We start from the raw sequence: 18976 nt of genomic DNA, 5'->3' as shown, positions 1-18976 counted from the left end.
CACTTGCATCCTTGGGGGGGGGGGGGCTAGTCTGCATCACAACCAACCGATTGTGAGGGCTGCATTCCTCAATGACTGGACTCTGCTGTTGGTAAGCTGCTGAGCAGCGGTTCATACTAAATAACATTCTTATTTAGTATTTTATGGCCTTTTCACATTTACTATTAACCAGAAACAACACAAGAATTTATTGTATATCAAATATGAAACACAGATAAGCAACAATGTGTGGCGAATTCAGTTTAAGCCATTAAAAGGTTTTTTTTATATAGTTGTTTTTATTTATTCCTTGCATAGATTTTACTCAAATTGTTGTGAATTTAATTTGCGGCTGTACTCCAACATTTCAACACAGAGGGACGAAATAGGAGAACTGTCTTCTTTTTTTATGTCATCAATAACAATAACAGTTTAATATGTGTGTTTTCCTGCAGAGAAGGCAGGAAGAGACAGGAGGGTGGAACGACAAGCAGTGGCGCCCTTCGGGTCCTCTTGGAAGGAAAAGAGGGACTTAGCAGCTACCCCAACACAAGCTGGTGACAGTCACCCACCAGGTGGGGCTCACGCCAAAAAGTGATTGAGAGGGTGTTGGAACAACACAAGGCCATCTCTGAGGTACTGGGTGCTGATAAGAACACAAGGCACTTGGATCCCTCCTGGCAAGCCCTGGAAGTGCTGGAGTGTGTGTGGGGCCTCTACTGGAGTTCACAGATTCCCTTTCTGGTGAATTTTACCTAAGTGTCTCATACCTGAAGCCAGTGCTCCACCTCTTCTGAACACAGACTCTGAAAACATCTGATGAGGAAACGCAACCAGAAAGGAGAAGAAGATGGCAATTATGGCATACCTGGATGAAACATATGCGGACCAGAAAACAGATGACCTGCTTGATGTTGCAACCTTGGTGGATCCACGATTTAAGATACAATACGTCAAACCAGAAAAGATCGATGCCATCAAAGTGAGGGCAGTGTCTGAGATGCTGGAGAGAAACCAGGGCCCGTTCACTCCATCCAGAACACAAGAGGCAGGACAAGAAGCAGCAGAGGAGACTGCAGAGCCACCCACCCAGAACAAACAGAGAAAGTCCCTGGGCAGTTCCTCTAAGAAATCAGACCCTCTCTTCTGCAAAGGACTCACCGACAAAGGTGTAGAAAGGGAGAAGGACGACTACCTGGTGGCACCAGATGCATACAGTGAGACGGGTCCACTGCTCTGTGGGAAATCCTGCCTGGCAAAGCGCTTCTTGTGCCTCCCAGCCACCAGCAGCCCATCTGAGAGGGTATTTAGCACAGGGGGTGATACTGTGAACTGCCCCAGGGCGGTTGTAAAGCCTGGAGCGGTAGACAGAGCTGTCTTCCTTCCATGCAACCTGTAGGGCTAACTCTGATGCATTACAGCACTGACCGACTTCCCTCGAAAGTTTTCTGAGCACAAAGTTAATTTAAATATTTTGTGTTTTTGAAAGCAGCTCAAGTTTGCACTCAGGATTTAAACAACTGTTTTTGTTTAGTTGCCTGTTCACGTTTCTTATTCTGTGCTTTTTTTAAATAAGCAATATTTAAACAAGGAGTGATTTTGAGTAGTTCAATTTGATTGCCTGTTTTATTCGACAGCAACATTTTGTCGTTTTGTGTGCGTTCTTTTCTTATGAAGGTTTGAGAGCAGTTTAATAAACTTGTTTTATCCCAAAAAAGCTGTGTAACGTCTAATGGTGTGTTCAGCTTTTGAAAATACATCTTTAAATCCATAGTAGATGTCTCATATCTTCAAATTTCACTTCAGAGTACCAGGAAACACTTAAGATCAACCAAAATAGGTATTTTGTTTTTATATCGTGATGTATATCATTGTTGACCAATATGTAAAATTATATTGTGTCACATCCTGTCCTGTCTCCCCACTCTGTTCAGTTTGTCTCCTGATTACTCCCACCTGCCTCTCGTCTTACAACCACCCAAGCTCCAGGCCTCATGCATTCAAACCCTCTCAGTTCTGTGTGTCTTGTCGATTCATTTGTCCAGCGTGTTCTTTATTAAAACCTTTAAAACGTTCCTGTCTACCTGCCTGCCTTCTTACCCTGCACTTGGATCCTCACCTCCGCTTCACTCACCTGCATCCTGTGACATGTTGTGATAGGATTGTCTTCCATATCGCCCAGCCCTAATCTAACATTCCAGATATCCTTAAGAACATTCTAACTGAAAGAACGTTTCATTTGTCTGAAATGGTATAGAACCTTGCTAGGTAACTAATTACTTTCACAACGTGGTAACTGAGTTACTAACTCAATGCCTTTTTGGAAAAAGTAATTTGTAACTGTAACTACATTTTAACGTAAGATGCCCAACACTGATTGTTACCTCTCAGACGAAGAACACTGCAGCTTAACTGAGAGAAAGTCATTTGGCTCACACGGACACACACATGCATGCATTCGCTCCCATGACAGATACACTCCCAGGTTTTCAACGTGCTCACGCATCCCTGAAACACTCCTCCCAACTCCTGGGCAGCGGAGGTTGAAGGTGAGCAGCTGCTGGTCTCTCTCAGACGCATGGGGATTCCCACCCCACCCACCCACCTCATATTGTCAGTCTGAATACGTGCTTTTTATACCATACCATACCATCTTTATTTATAAAGCACATTTAAAAACGGCATGGCAGCCGACCAAAGTGCTGTACAGAATAAAAAGTAAAAACACAATATAAAACAATACACAGTCAACAATAAAATGCACAACAAGGCAGATGATTAAAGTCAATAAAAATACACATAATAAAATAATAAAAGTCAGGGATTTAAAAATGCCTGGTCATAAAAGTGAGCCTTCAGCAGCGATTTGAACCGGAGGAGGGATGGTGCCAGCCTCACCGAAAGAGGAAGTGCATTCCATAGTGTCGGAGCAGCATAGACAAGAGCATGCTGCCCCCGCGTTTTGTATTTCATTAATGGAACACGAAGCAGCAGGTAATCAGCAGACCTCAACGCCCGGTTTGGCACATATCTAGTGACAAGATCCGACAGGTAATCCGGTGCTAGACCGTTCAGGGCCTTAAAAACAAAAATCAGGATTTTAAATTTGACCCTAAAGTTTACGGGTAGCCAGTGGAGCCGCGCCAGTACAGGTGTGATATGTTCTCTCCTAGGAGTGTTTGTTAAAAACCTGGCTGCCGCGTTTTGTACGACCTGAAGCCTGTTAAGAGCGGAGGCAGGTAAACCAATTAAAATGGAATTTGCATAATCCAGTCGAGAGATGATAAAAGCATGGATTACGGATTCCAGGTGTGCTCGTTATGTGTGACATGTTTTCTTCCTGGAGCTCTGTACCCCTGTGGGGAGCAGAGTAGGGGTGCAGGTTTTATCTCCCTCTTCCCTCTCCGCCATCATGTCACCAACTTCGCCTGCATACCCACAGTAAAACCGTCCCCCTGTCAACGTGATTCATGTGCTGTGTGTGTGTGTGTGTGTGTGTGTGTGTGTGTGTGTGTGTGTGTGTGTGTGTGTGTGTGTGTGTGTGTGTGTGTGTGTGTGTGTGTGTGTGTGTGTGTGTGTGTGTGTGTGTGCGTGTGTGTGTGTGTTTAAAAGTTTTTCACACCCATTCTGACGTAATCAACAGTAACGAGGACAATTGTGTTGACGGTTGTCAAACTAACAGGGTTTGAATCACATAATGGAGCACGGATTGAACGTACCGTACCCCCGAGGCTGACACCATAGCAACACAGGAACAACACTTTAACGGTCAAACGCTGACATATCACCCAACCACTCTGGTGTTTTTCTCCACTTCGGGGTCTCTACGTTTGCCTGGACCATTAAGCCACTTTTCACTCCAAGGTTACACTACTAAGGAACCAGATTTTCTATTACAGCACAAAGTTGATGTTGCCTTGGTTCTAAAAAGAACAGAAGAGCAGTAAATTAGGTACTTTATGTTTTATTTGGACCAAAGGGACATTTTTGCTACAACATGTACAAGCAAACCAGTTATTGAGACAAGGCGATTATAATGGTAATTTGTCCATTTTATAGGCGACTTGTTTCCACTTTTATGTCCCATTGCTGCGTCCCACTCCCTCTCCTCCCTGGACTAAATCAACCCATAATTGGCTATTAGCCGGACGATTGAGCGGAGTGAGGGTTAGACAGCCAGGTCGACTCACCCCATTGACCAATCGATGCACGTGTCACCCATAACTCACTGATCAGACAGGACCAACATTGGCTGCCAGGGAGGACCAGGAAGGAGTCAAATCCATCCCAAACATGTGGGAGGAAACATTCTATCATACCTCAAATCTACGTGAGTCACATATCCGTTCATTGGGCCGGACTTTGCTGTGGACAATGTAAATGTTGAGGAAGCCTTGCTCTTCTGCAGCAACGGGTAACCAGTCTCCTTCTAGTGGAGCTTTAAAATGTCAGCCAATTCCTAGAAGCAAACTGACACCATCTAGTTGGATACATTTTTACGTGAAAGCCCTAGGCCCTGATTCAATTTGCGACTAAATCAATTGAAAGATTTACCGCCTGAGCCAACATCGTGTTATTTTGCTTCATGGATGCGTTGGGTCGACTGTTTCCAGAGATCAGGGATGTAACAACAGGTTTATCCCTGTTTTGATTTCAAATCTAAACAGCAATCATATTCCCCTTCGTCTAGATCAGTGGCAGTCCTAGTGCAGACTCACCTACTAGTACCTGCTGCCAACGCCGAGAGGATGATGATCATAACTCTAAGACAGTAAGCGTTGTGGATAGAGAGGGGTGCTCGATACTGTGATGTGTGTTTCTGACAGCTGAGAACATCTAAATTTAGACGCACCCTGCTTCCTCCTTTCTTCCTCCTCAGCCGTTCCTCGCCTCCTCTTCCACACTTTCTCCTCATTGCCACAAGCACACAAAAGAGCCTGTGGTACAAATATGGACAACTCTGTTTGCGTCAAACAGGAGTTGACTGTGCCCGAGTGCAGCCAGTCCTTTATATGTGTGCATGAAGTCTAAATTTAGCACTACGAGTTGTAGGTGGTGATGCAGTGAGCCAAGTGGCTTTGATATTGTTTATATAAATATGTCCGGTGAAGATCATGAAGACGAGAGTATGTGGGAGGTTTTTTACATCCATGGACTTTGAGTTGCTGAGTAAAAGGTGGGTTTGTTTGTGTTTTCCAACTACCTGCAAAGGTCCTGGTTGCACTATGAAGACAGTCGATTCTCTGTTGCAGATGTGATAGAGCCGTCATTGAGGTGGCATGGCTTTGTGTCCTGGATGGAGAGTTAGGGATTATGGAAGTAGCTGCTCCATGATGCTGGGTAAGTGTCCACCAGCACAGCTTAGGCCTGGTTCACACAGCAAGATAATTACACTGATTTTTGACCGGATACCACTCTTTCAACAACCTTGAGAGTCTGTAACAGCTCTAAAAAGATAATCTTATCAGATATTCCTGCTGTCCATACATATATACATCCATCTCTTCCGCTTATAAATCAGGTCGAGGCAGCAGCCTAAGTCGAGAGGCCCAGACCTCCCTCTCCCCAGCTACTTGGGTTAGCTCTTCCTGGCCAGGCAAGAGACATAGTCCCTCCAACGTGTCCTGGGTCTTCCTTTAGGCCTCCTCCCGGTAGGACGTGCCCGGAAAACCTCACCAGGGAGGCATCCAGGAAGCATCCCAGTGAGATGCCCGAGCCACCTCAACTCCTCTCGATGTGGAGGAGCAGCAGGTCTACTCCCAGCCCCTCCCAGATGTCCGGGCTTCTCACCCTATCTCTAAATGAGAGCCCAGAAACGCTGCGGAGAAAACTCAATTCGGCCGCTTGTATCTGTGATCTCATTTTTCGGTCAGGTGGTAGGTGAGGGAACGTAGAACGTAGAAACGTAGATCGACCAGTAAATCGAGAGCTCCGCCTTCTGGCTCAGCGCTCTCTTCACCACGACAGACACATCACTGCAGACATAGCACCAATCTGCCTGTTGATCTCACGCTCCAGCTGTCCCTCACTAGTGAACAAGACCCCGAGATACTTAAACTCCTCCACTTGGGGCAGGACCTCATCCCTGACACGGAGAAGGCATTCTACACTTTTACAACTGATTGTCTCAGATTTAGAGGAGCTGATTCTCCTTCCAGCCGCTTCACACTCAGCTGCAAACTGCTCCAGCAAAAGCCAGAGATCATGTTCTGATGAAGCCAACAGGACCACATCATCTGCAAAAAGCAGAGACCTGATCCTCGGGCCACCAAAACGAATGCCCTCCACACCTTGGCTGCGCCTAGAAATCCTGTCCATAAAGGTTATGAACAGAATCAGTGACAAAGGGCAGCCTTGGCGGAGTCCAACTCTCACTGGGAAAGAGCCCGACTTACTGCCGGCAATGTGGACCAAGCTCTGACACCGGTCATACAGGGACCTAACAGCCCGTATCAGAGGGCCTGGTACCCCATACTCCCTCCCCCCTTTGTCATTCCTCCTGTTAAGTGTCCATTTATTTCAATGTTTCAGTTTTATAATAAACATTTTAACATACGTTTTATTATGCAAGTCTTTATTCATTTATACTTTAGTATATTGTAGTAAGTTATAGTAAATTAAGTAAGTTTAATTAAACTTAATACATTTTTCTTGCATTTTTTAATGCAAAAAGTAGCTAAATAATTATTTTTCTTGGTAAGTACTTACTTTTATAATCTTGTAACTCAGTAAGTAACTGAGTAACTTTTTTTAACAAAGTAATCTGTTAGTGTTCTGGTCTGCTCGGAGGATTTCCAGACCGCTCCGATGATAAACCTTTTATCATGCTGGACTGTCAGCCCGATATTACAGCGGGTTGCATGTTCCCCGAGGAATATCGAGTGTGGAGCCTGTTGTATTTGGTGCGTCGTATTGCTAATCAGAAAGCCAGGTGATGGAAGCACGCTGTATGGAGCAAGGGGAATCCAAGTCAACTCCCGTGTTTGCTGAGTGACCGGACATCCCATAATGTAAGACAAAAATGTTATATCCATGAAGCTGAAGCTTCAACAGATGTCCTTGCATTTGGTGAAGCGTGTGGTGTTCAAGCAACCCAATAAACCTCTTCTCAGGTTGAAGCACAGGCCAAGGTCCTTAGTGTTTACTTTAAAAAGCAGATGGAGTAATCAGTCAGCTAAGTACAACATTTACCCTAACAGCAGATTCAGAAAACCCAGCGGCTTGGCCAAAGTCTGGTGGTACAGCATTCTATGTTCCCCCTTTTGTTTCACTCCTAAAATCGCAGCATTTGCACGCGTGCTCTGCTTCACCTGAAAACGTTATTCTCAGATTCGCTGTTGCTCCTCCTTTTCCTGAAGACTCAGCTCCTGGTCTTGCAATGGGGATTCTTCTGTGTGCTTGCTGGATATTTCGTATCTTAAGAGTATTTTTTTCCCTAATGTGTTTGCATTTCTGTGAAACTAAATTCACAAGCAGTAGCACCAGATGTGACACTGATAACACTGCCTCCTTGTAGGTATTTTGGTGTTTCACACCATCTCCTCCACATGAATGAGACAGATTTAACAATGGGCCTCTGGATTAAGCGCAGACATTTGGAATACGGGGTTTTAAAGAAATCCTTTTCTGTGTTTAAACTTGCAAAATGCGTATCTTAGAGCAGGGTTAAAGGTAGATCACAGGGGAAGTAAACTGCTGCAGCTTAGCGTCCATGTGTAATGATGTTATAGCAAATCTGCAAACAAGCTAGGTTTTGAACAGAACACCCCCCTCCCCTCAGGTATCTTCTCTGAGATGCTTCTTATTTCTGATATTTGGGCATCTCTTCTCTGATTGGCTAACAGCAACGACTCTACCACTGACTCTGTTTGCTCTCCAATGTTGACGTTTTAATAACACAAGCCTGGAGGAGTTGCAGATGCTAACAGTTAGCTTCTACTAGTTGAGACGTTCTCTGCTGTTTCAAAACAACTACAGCCTTCCCTGTCACCATGTTGGGTGAGACCATGAATGTTAAGTGACAGCGTGGCGTAGATCTGTCAGGATTTTCTAATCCCAGACTGTCATCGTTAATTTCTATCACAAGCTAATGCAGGAGATAGGTGTAGGAGACTATTTTCATGTTCAGCCTGCATGAAACACTCAGTGTGACTGATTTTAATCTGAATTAAGAAGAAGAAGAAAATATCATTTCTATAGCGCCTCTCAAGATAAAAATCACGAGGCGCTTCACAAAAACAAAAAATATGAAAATTGTAAAAATATAAAAAAGCATTTTGAAAATGTTTAAAAATATATTTAAAATGAGCAAGAATAAGCAATTGCGATTTAAAAGAAAAAATGTTAAGAAAGAGAGAGAGTGAATATGAAAGAGGGAAATCAGTGGATCCTGAGGAAGGTGGAATAGGTGGGGAGAGCAGAATAAAGAGAGAGTGGTGAAGAAGATCATACAAAAGCCAGCTTGAACAGGTGAGTCTTCAGCTGCTTTTTAAAGGAGACCACTGAGTCCACTGATCTCAGGCTCAGGAGGAGAGAGTTCCAGAGTCTGGGGGCCACAGCAGCAAGGGGCATTAAAGGGGCGTTATGGAAGTTTGACAGCCAAAACATGTATAGAAATAATAAATGTCTTCTTCATACATTCTCCTGCAATGCCCTGGTCCTGTAGAATGAGCCCTGGCATTTTTACTGGGATTGCCTGTTTTTCTGTAAAATCACAGAAAAAGAGAGTTGCTCGGGTCGAGCAGGCTGCTTCATGCGCGTTCACGCTCAGGCATAGCCCTTCAAACCGTTCTTAAGTGGTACAGATACAAAAGACGTCACTGGTGTGTTAGCTCGCCTAATAAGACGTCGGACTTTCGTGCAGAAGACCTGGGTTTGATTCTGGATGTGATCATAGTTTATTTAGAGTTTCTTTTTTACATTAATGGTATATTTTTTACAGTAAGATGCCCAAATTTTTATTTGAGACTCGCTGAACAGCATTGAATTCACAGATAAAAAAGATGTGGGTTCAACTTTCATTTTGGAACAATTTTTCAAGAGCGTGCAGGAGGACTGACCCATCTTAAACCTTTGTCGGCTGTGCTGAAGAGAAAGGTACAGAACCAAATTATTTTATTAATTAGCTGCACGTTCTCCTGTCCTCTGTCCTCCGGGCCACACACACACACACACACACACACACACACACACACACAGACACGGAGCTGACTGTCTCAGCTGTTATTTTCGTTAAGGAGTGTGCACGTACAGCATGCGCGCCTCATGCACGAGCCTACTATTGAAGTTGCCGTTACGCTTTTGGCCTGAGGGGGCAATCGCGAGCTAGGGCTGTAGCGAAGCCTCGACGAAGTCGACGGCTCGATTCTAAAAATTTGTCGACGTCAGATCCGGTAGTCGACGCACCGCGCCCACTTGTTGCATCCCCAGGAGTTTGTAAATAGAGGAGGAATCTGCCTGTTTTTCCTCTAGTTCGCCCTCTTCTCCGCCTTCACTAACATCTCCGCCAAATACCGAAGACCCGGAACAACGTCCGTCCACTACTAGATTATTTTCCTGTTTTGCCCCTTCGTCTCCCGGCAACGGACAACAACTTCCGGGGTCAGATGTGCGCTGCTCCGTCTCTGTCGCAGATGTAGAAAATCACCGGGAGCGCTTCTCCCTTCATTAAGGAGCTTCTTTCAGACATGAGGAGAGCTGTTTTGGTGGTAGCAGTCTCTCCTCCGTGCTGGTCTGTTTGCTGCTGGGTGTTTTTGGTTTATTTAAACTTGGTAACTTGAACTTAACGTTGGTAAAGCTACTGTTAGCATCTTCGCTAACAGCTTCTTGCGTTGGGATAAGCTGTTACGTTTTGGTTTAGAGTTCATCTTTTTTGTGGTGTAGATCTCCCTTTTTATTACATTTAGAGTGTTGTGGGTTTTCGGTTTAGTGTAAAATATCACCTGAGTTTGGTTTAACCCGTAAGACCACTCGCCTCACGCACATAAGTGACCAAAACAAAGCAGCATGGAGACACTCCATCTTCTACCACCTCTCAGGCAGCAGCCTGCACTCCCAGGTTCTACACGTCACCAGAAAACCAACACAATAAACGCAGTGTTATACAAAATGGAAGGCCTGTAGTGTTTATTCTCTTACAGTAAGAATTTATCAATTTTTTTGAGGAATTTATTTGAGATTTTCTGGTTTTTGTTAATTGTGCAATAGAAAAATAATCATTGGATTAATTTTCTAAATAGTCATTAGAATAGTCGACTATTCGATAAAATAATCGTCAGAATAATCGTTTTAAAAATAATCGTTTACCCCCAGCCCTATCGCGAGCATAAAAATTCAAAAGTCCGTAAAGTTCCTTTAATCATTAAATGTTTCTTTCAGCTTCAAGGTTTTTAAGGTTATCATCATTAGCTGACACAAACTCAAAATAGTGTCTCATGCCCTTTTCACAAGACCGTGCCGGCAAATCTGCGTAATATTACCACAACGGTGCCCTTTATGAACATGCCATGCAGGCATAGAGTTGCACAAATTTTGCAGCAATCGTTCCGCCTCGCTTGGTGGTAATATTGCAGTAAATGTCTGCGCTATGGAACAACAGAGGGAGGAGTCGTGATGATGTAGGGAGTTACTGCTGAGTTCAGACCGGCAACTATATTGCAGAGGTGTGACCAAGTCACTGCTTTGCAAGTCACAAGTAAGTCACAAGTCTTTCCAGTCAAGTCTCGAGTCAAGTCCAAGTCAAAGACAACCAAGTCCAAGTTGAGTCCAATGTCAATGATGTGGAAGTCCAAGTCCTTAACTTTGAATTTTCAAGTCATAATCAAGTCATCTATCCAACTTCAATTTAATGACAATGATAATAAATAAATTCCAGAAATAAAGATTCTTAAAGCTTCATTTATTTGCTCAAACAAGCAGAAAGTGCAACTGAAACAGATTCTAAACAAAGTGCTGCTGCATTTAGCAGTAAATCACACCCTGAACAAAAAATGAACACAATCAGCTGAGACAGCAAACTGGAATGTCGGAGATAAACAAGTCAGCAGCAGCACAGAAAGCGCCCCGTACCGCTTTTATGCTGCCATCGCCTAATCTTTTATAAAAAGGACACAATCGCCTAAGGCTAAGACCTAAGGCTCCCTGATGCCGCCATGGCGTTGCAGCAAATTGGTGGCATTGTTTTGTAAAAACGGCTACACTTTCTAGCTAGCTAGCAAGCATCCTTCTCCTTTCACCATTGCTGTTTATGTTTGTGTTGCTGGCTGGTTGGTATGTTTTACATGCGGCCTGTCCTAATGCACTCATCAAGACGCAAAGAGAAGGCAGGCATATCCATTTACTAAGGAAGATGACAAAAATAGGAAAACAGTGACATTAATCTGATTACTGGTTTTAAAAAGTAATGCATGCGCTGACGGCCCGATCACCGGACACACGGCGGCATTTTGAAGCAGATGGCAGCTCGTTAATCAACTTCCACAAACAATTAAGACAGATTTTCACCTAATTTACTCACTGACAATGCGGGGGTGGTGCGGTGGCATCCGCTGGCATAGGCCAGACAATGCCCGCACTGCCCGCTCACCACAGCTATGGAATACACCTCATCAACACACAACACTATAATAGAGCAGGCGGAGGGAGACTAGGGGTCTTAGCACACCTCTGTTGTTGCTTGGCTTCCTGGGGCTGGAGGCTAGGAGGGAGATCTGACCGTCTGGTTGGGGTCTGGGGTGGTGGGTTGCTGCGCTCAGCATTGGGCAGGGGAGGCTGCTCATCAGCACTCCAGCAGAAAGGGTCAAAATCTGGTTACCGGTGATGGCTGTACCCAATGTGCAGCAATACCGGGACCAGAGTGAATAGGGTGTGTATGGGGAGCATGAGTGGGTGTCCGGCGTGCATTTTTGTAAATCTTTGGTTGTATGTGCATGTGTGAGCATGAGGGAGGCAGTGTGTGACTGTGTTTGTGTATGAATGTATATGTCAGGTGGGGCCTTTGACTCCTCCCCTCTCCTGGGACTTCTTTTGATGATATAGATCTTCGTCTCCCCTCCCCCTGCCGCACCTGGTGTGGGGTGTGGTGCCTTGGTTTGCCTGAGTGTTCGTGGCTCCCGGGTCAGGGGGTTTAAGATTTTTGGCGTCTGCTTGATCAATCCCGGTGGCTGTCTGGTGGGGTCTGGTTCCCTGGGCTCTGCTGGGTCCCCGGCAGGGGTGGTCGCCCCTGGGTCCCGGGTCGCTGGGTCCCGGGCTCGGCCGGCTAGGGGCTGGGAGGCTGCGGGCGGGCTTGTGGGCTTGCCGCCGATATCTCCCGGGACTCTGCCAGCTGCTGGTTGTGGCCCCCCGGGGCGATCCTCTGTGCCTCTCGAGGGGGGCAGGGGCCTTTCTAGTTGCAGTCTCCTTGGGGTTCCTGTGTTCTGGGGCAGCACCTGGATCTCTGGGACTTGGAGCTCCCCCCGTCTCCTACGCATCTTTGGGGGCAGATCTGTGGTCCCTCACACTCTCTATTGGACGCTCCTATAGAGAAACCTTACATAAACAAGCGCGTGTACACACACAGGTGCTCACATGGTGCTCTCAAAAGTATGGGCTTGGGCACGTTCAACGCATGTCTTAAGGCTGTCGTTGCCACTAAATGCACTATGATTTATTATTGTGTGATTGTTCAGTTAAACAATGTTGATTTTATATTTAATCATCAGGTTGACGCAGTGATAGCTTGCTCCTGATGTATTGTTGTGTGTCCCATCTTTTTCTACTCTTTCTCTTTCTGCAGGTCTAGAAGCAGACTCTTGTTCATTACTGTGTATTTTTGTGGACCCCCCCCCCCCCCCCCCTCCCACCTTTTGTCTTTTCCTTTCTCTTTCACCTCTGTCTCCGTGTCTGGTCAGAATTACAAAGCATTCAAAAACAATAGCAATAAAGTTTTAAGTATCAGGCGTGACATTAAAAGCAGACGCTTTGATGCTCTACCTGAGAGTAAATCTGTAAAGCTTGTTACCAGCATTCACCCCGGGTTTCCACGGGAGCCGTCAGCAGCACGTTACTGCAGCAGCACGTCTTGCTCGCGTATGCTGCCGCTTGGCCCTTCCCACGAGACGCGAAGCAGCAGGGGAGCAGCTGTCACCGACAGAGCACGAAGTCACACGAGTGACTTCGTCAGTAAACACAACAACAAGCAGGAGAAAATTACAACATGGTTTGTGTTTTATGTTCTGTCTGTTTCATAATCGCCAATACGGACCTGAAAAACAAAGGAGACCGCTAGCTAGGTGATAACTTCTCACGGGGCCGCACAGTTAGTAACTTTTTTAAAAGTAAAGCAACCGGAAGGCAGTACGTTCTTTATTCTGAAAATCTCGGTTGCTTCTCTCCATTTCCGCGTCAGATATCCTGTCTTTCCTTCCCCAAAAATGTCGAACTTGACCCGTTTCAGAGGCGTCACGTGTAGAAAATAGGACCGGCGCGTAAGGGCCGCGACATGCTGCTCCTGAGACGCGGCCGACTCGCGCTGCTGACGGCTCCAGTGGAAAAGGTTCTGTTGACCACAGCGGTTCCTATCAGCAGCTATGACGTGCTGCTGCAGTAACGTGCTGCTGACGGCTCCCGTGGAAAGCCGGGGTCAGACATCAATTCTGTTTGCTTCACAGCCAGACAGGACACGGTTAAAAAAAATAAATAAATAAAAAGTAATGGGTTAGATTACTCACTACTTGCATCACCGAACTGGAAAAACATTCAACTGAGCGACTGACATATGAACACCTTCATTCACATGGAAACACCTCCTCACCACTGACAGCTCCACCTCTGATACCCCGCAGCTTACAGTCACCCTGCAGTTAAGTGGTTTGTTCAGCTTGGCCCATTTATTTTATGGGAATTATCATCTTTTACTGGGTTACAGCATTTGTAAGCATCTGACCACGTGACAAACACAGCTATAGCTAGCTAGCTTTGCTGCTAATTTCTGTTGCAAATACAATATTATGTAAATAACCATGTAATGTAAAATGTATGGCCCTCAAAAGTTTATAAAACATAACATAAATTAATTGTTTTTTTAATAGCTTCAAAGTGGCCTTGGCCCTACTGTGTCTAGCTGTTAGCTTATCAATCAGGTCAAGTTTCCAAACTAAGGTTGTCTATCTACCTATGTTGTTTTGAGGTTACAGTTTTGTACACTGAAAGCTACAAGAGGTTACTGTAAGATAATAGAAAAAATGCTGGAAGTGCTGTAAAGGTGTAAGAAATTTTATCTGGTGCTCTCACTGGTGCTCTTCAGCCAAGGGATCCACATAAATGTTGGCAAAAGGAGATCTGAGGCACTCAGGAGATACAAAAATAAAAAGCCAGTATTAGTACATGGCTTAAATAGTTAAAAACATAAATGCCGACGCGTTTCAGTCCACAGGGCCTTCGTCAGGGCTCAAAATGTTTGTAGGTTCTCTCAGGCCCTGTCCACACGTAGCCGGGGATCTGCCAAAACGTAGATATTTTTCTACGTTTTGGCCTGTCATCCACACGAAAACGGAGTTTTTTCACACGAAAACGGATCTTTTTAAAAACTCCGGCCAAAGTGAAGATCTGCGTTTTCTCCGTTTTGGGTGTCTGCATGTGGACAGACATAACCGGAGTTTTAAGGTCCGCAACGTCACTTTCCGCGACAAAAAATGCTGACATCACGTGTGCGACCTGTGTTTACACTAGCCGGCATCATGGATGCCCTCAGAGCTGCGCTCTGTCACTACCCGATCCATCAATTGTCCAAGCGCTTTTTGCTTGTTTGTTTTTGCAAGCGGAATTACTGCTCCTTGCGGAAGACCACAGACGAAGGACGAGGTTAAGAACGGGGGAAGTACTGCCGCCTACAGGTCTGGCATGTCCTTAACAACGTATTTATCCAGGTACGTGTGGACAGTTTTTTTTAAACGAGGTGGTGTGGATGCAAGTTTTTGGAGGGGCGGATATTCGTTTTTAAAAAAACCCGGCTACGTGTGGACTAGGCCTCACTTTCATGTTAAGAAGGCTATCAGTGACACCTGCTGAAGTTGGGCAGGTAGACAGCATGATGATTGGATGACCAGTATAGCACAAAAAACTTTTTACATCTAAACAATCCTATTGTAAGGATGAATACTTACAAATATTAAATTACATTTAGAGAATTTGAGAAAAAATTATAAGTAAATATGGTACAAAAATGGCAAGAAAACATAAAATTACAAATAAGGAGCAAAATCTCATTCTCCATTAAGACCGGGGAAATTAGTAGCTGTTAGTGTATAAATCCAAAATGATTCTCTTTGCAAGAGTTTTTTAAGCCTATCTCCTCCTCTAATTGAATGTTTTATATGTTCAATCCCTGTGATTTTAAGAGAGTTACAGCTTCCATGATATGTGTCTTTATAATGCACTGCCATAGGATACAGAGGATTACCAGATCTGATTGCTTGTTTGTGTTCTGCAAGTCTTGCTTTTAACTTACGTTTAGTTCTTCCAATTTAGAAGCAACCACACGGGCATTCTAGTCTGTAGACCACGAATGAAGTATTACAGTTGATGAATGTATTAATGTAAAAAGTACGTCCTGTGAAAACATCAGCTAAACAATTAGTATTAGTCATGTTGTCACAGTGAACACAATTTCCACATTTATAGTTGCCTTTTCGAGTTGATAGCCAGTTTTTTGTTGCTGTGGAGGAAGGTGACTTTGAACAAGTTGATCATTTAATGTTGGGGCTCGTCTGAAGCTGATAGTAGGAGTATCTGGGAGAATTTCACTAAGAATACTGTCACTTTTCAGTATGTCCCAGTTTTTTGTAATTATTTTTTTTATCTTGTTGGCTTGATCACTTAATTGGGTCACAAAATAAACACCATCTGATCTTTGTTGGTTCTTCTCTTTAGGAACCAATAGCTGTTCTCTTGGCAGGCTTTTAGTCTTATTATACAGTAAGATGTCTGTTTTATGTTCACACAAAAGAATAAAAAAAAGAACGAAGCCTGCTTGAGTAGGTCTGCGTGTGACACGTTATCCCCGGTTCAGCAGGAACGAGCGGTCTGGTGTTCACCACTGAGGCGCAAATTGAGAAGCACTTTTGTGGCAGCTACAGAGGGTCTGTAATTATTCTCCACGGGGACCACATTAGAACATGGAGCCACTATCACTGCCGTACAGCCACATGCTTGTTGCTGCTGCATCAACCTCACTGCAGAGTTCAGCACACACCAGGGCTGCAGAGATGGTTGAGGAAGATATTTTTTGTAATATATTTACAGCAAAAATACCATGTTAGAGTGGATAATGACAATATTGCTACACATTAAGGCTAATGGATGGATGGATGGATGGATTTTTTTTAAATAAGGGAAATTTTTGATTTTGAAATTTTGCAGTAGATTTTCTTTGATCAAACAGAGAAACACAAGCTGTCATAGATTTTATCTGACCTTGCTGGTTGAGTTGCTGTGTGCTTTTGCTCCACTGCGACAGCCCTACAATGGCCACCATCTTGGCACCCAAACTGGAGCGCCGCTTCTTGTTTCCAGCCAGTGACGATGAATCTGGACCCCCGTTGCTGGGACTTTTGTCCAGGCTGTACATGGCCCCTGAGATGCTGGAGGAGCGCACCACATTTCTAGCTGCCTCACTCAGCCCACTGAGGCCGCTCAGCCCACCTGGGCTGGGCACCTCCACGGAGCTGCTGAGCATCATGGTCCTGCTGAACTGGGAGGGCCGATGGGCTGGTGGGGACAGGAGGGACAGGCCTAAAGGTAGAGGATGAGAAAAGGACAGGTGAGATTCTCTGTTGACGAAGGACTAAAGCAGGCAGGACTTCTAAAGGCTTTTAGTTTTAAAACCTGAGAAAACAAACAACACAAAGGCAGGAAAATACAGAAATCTATACAGACTTCTGCAACTAGCCAGGAAACACACACACACACACATGCACGCATGAAAACACACACACACACATGTACACATGAAAACACACACGTGCGCGCACACACACAAACAAAAATGCACACACACATGCATATGCATACACAAGCAGACACACACACACACACACGTACGCATGAAAACACACACGCGCGCGCACACACACACACACACACAAATGCACGCACACATACATATGCATACACAAGCAGACACACACATACACACTTGCACACATGAAAACACACACGCTCGCGCACACACACACATGTACACATGAAAACACACGTGCTCGCGCGCACACGCACATGTACACATGAAAACACACACGTGCGCGCACACACACAAACACAAATGCACGCACACATAAATATGCAAACACAAACAGAGACACACACATGCACACATGAAACCACACACGAGCGCGCAAACACACACAAGCACGGCTGAAAACACAACCGCGCGCGCGCACACACACACGCACAAATACATATGCATACACAAGCAGACACACACACACGCACACATGCACAGAACAGACAAACGCACACACACACATACATACATGCACATGCATGCACACGCATGTACACACACACACACACATGCATGAACACAAACACACACTCGCACACACAAACATACACGCACACAAACATAGACGCACATGCACACACACACACACACACACACCAAGTGCACTAAATGTCACAGCTGACCTGCTGTTGAAGGGTGACCCTGTCAGCCTTAATTCATCTCATGTTTTTGTTTGTTTATTATTTATTTCTACTCTCTGACAGATGATCAGACCTGGCTGCTGTGAGAGTTTGAAGCTGCAATGGCAAATACTTTGATCACATGGTAATACAGTCTGATACTCTTCACAATGCTGTTCCTATCTTTCTAACCTAAAGCCTTCAGATGAAGCATCAGGATTAGCACCTTCACCAGAAAGCTGCCATGTGGAGTCCTAGACATGTCTGCTGGTGGAGGATCTACAGCGGGAAGGGTCAGTTTTATTTCTGTTACATTAAAATTACTGTTATTTTTATAGACTTACATAATAAAACTAATTATTATATAGTTGTTTAATAGTATTATACTGCTGTGTTCTTAGGAATCACCAGATGTTCTCCGTGATCTGTCCTACCTATAAGCTCTGGATGTGCTGGACACACCAGAAGATCAGACTACTCTAAACTTCATGGATTCAGCTGCATCCTGATGTGGTTCAACACAGGCAAGGTGCCATTTAGGCAGGATTTGGTAGGATTGTCTCCAATCAGGACTCCAACACACTTCCACCAGAGCTTACAGAAGGGTTAACGCTCTGTCACGCTCAGCGTAGCCCTGAAGACCTCAGCTACAATCTGCAAAGACCACCCATGTTCTGGCTGCTGGGCCCCATCCGAAAGCAGTCAAACACTCCCTCACTTTATCTATTCTTTTAGAAAGCCTCTCTCAAAAGCTTTATACAGAAAAGAATGCAGTTCAAATCAGAGCAGCTCCAAGCCACAAAAATAAACCTTATGCTGGTTCTGGGAGGAAAGTGGCCAGCTCTGTAGAACTCATCATGACTGAGAGTCGGTCCATCAGAAAGATGGTGCCAAAAAAAAAACACGATGCTTCCAACTTCAGAGTCGTCCAGATAGCGTGTCTGGAAAACCAATGTCTGCAGGACATGAACGTATGCGAGAGTTTAACGGATAACAGAACTCTGTGCAGCTTTACTTTGTATTAAATTTACATTTTGTTGATATTTATTATAACAATAAAACATCAGGACAACTTTAGAAATGACGTGTTTAAGAAGCATTAATTCAGGTGAAACATCTCAAAATCTTCTAAGTTCGATCTGTTCTGTCCCCTCTCTGGGTGAGGTGAGGGCAGCTCTCTACTTTGAACACACAGTATGAAGAGGAGCAGGTAAAACAAGCTGGTGAGAAGGTTGCTTGAGACAAAGAGCATTGTTTTTGTCTCCAGAGGGAGTCGGTGAGAGAGTGAGGAGCTAGTAAGCTGAGGAAGAGGAGAGGCATCATAATGAATGGACAGTGA

At 44.7% G+C, this 18976-nt stretch overlaps 1 protein-coding gene across 1 annotated transcript in view; it reads right to left on the bottom strand.

The window, feature by feature from the left end:
* rims3 (regulating synaptic membrane exocytosis 3) overlaps positions 1-18976 on the bottom strand; it is a 52502-nt gene that overhangs the window by 15708 nt on the left and 17818 nt on the right. The window contains exon 2 of the mRNA XM_015955952.3: positions 16429-16746. Within this exon, the coding sequence (XP_015811438.1) occupies positions 16429-16693 (265 nt within the window). The 5' untranslated portion in view covers positions 16694-16746. The remainder of the gene's footprint in view (positions 1-16428; positions 16747-18976) is intronic.

Source organism: Nothobranchius furzeri, chromosome 11 (assembly GCF_043380555.1).
Source record: "Nothobranchius furzeri strain GRZ-AD chromosome 11, NfurGRZ-RIMD1, whole genome shotgun sequence".
NCBI classification, from domain to species: Eukaryota; Metazoa; Chordata; class Actinopteri; order Cyprinodontiformes; family Nothobranchiidae; genus Nothobranchius; species Nothobranchius furzeri.
The sequence above is the reverse complement of the archived record's forward strand: the minus strand, read 5'-3'. Positions and strand labels throughout refer to the sequence as shown.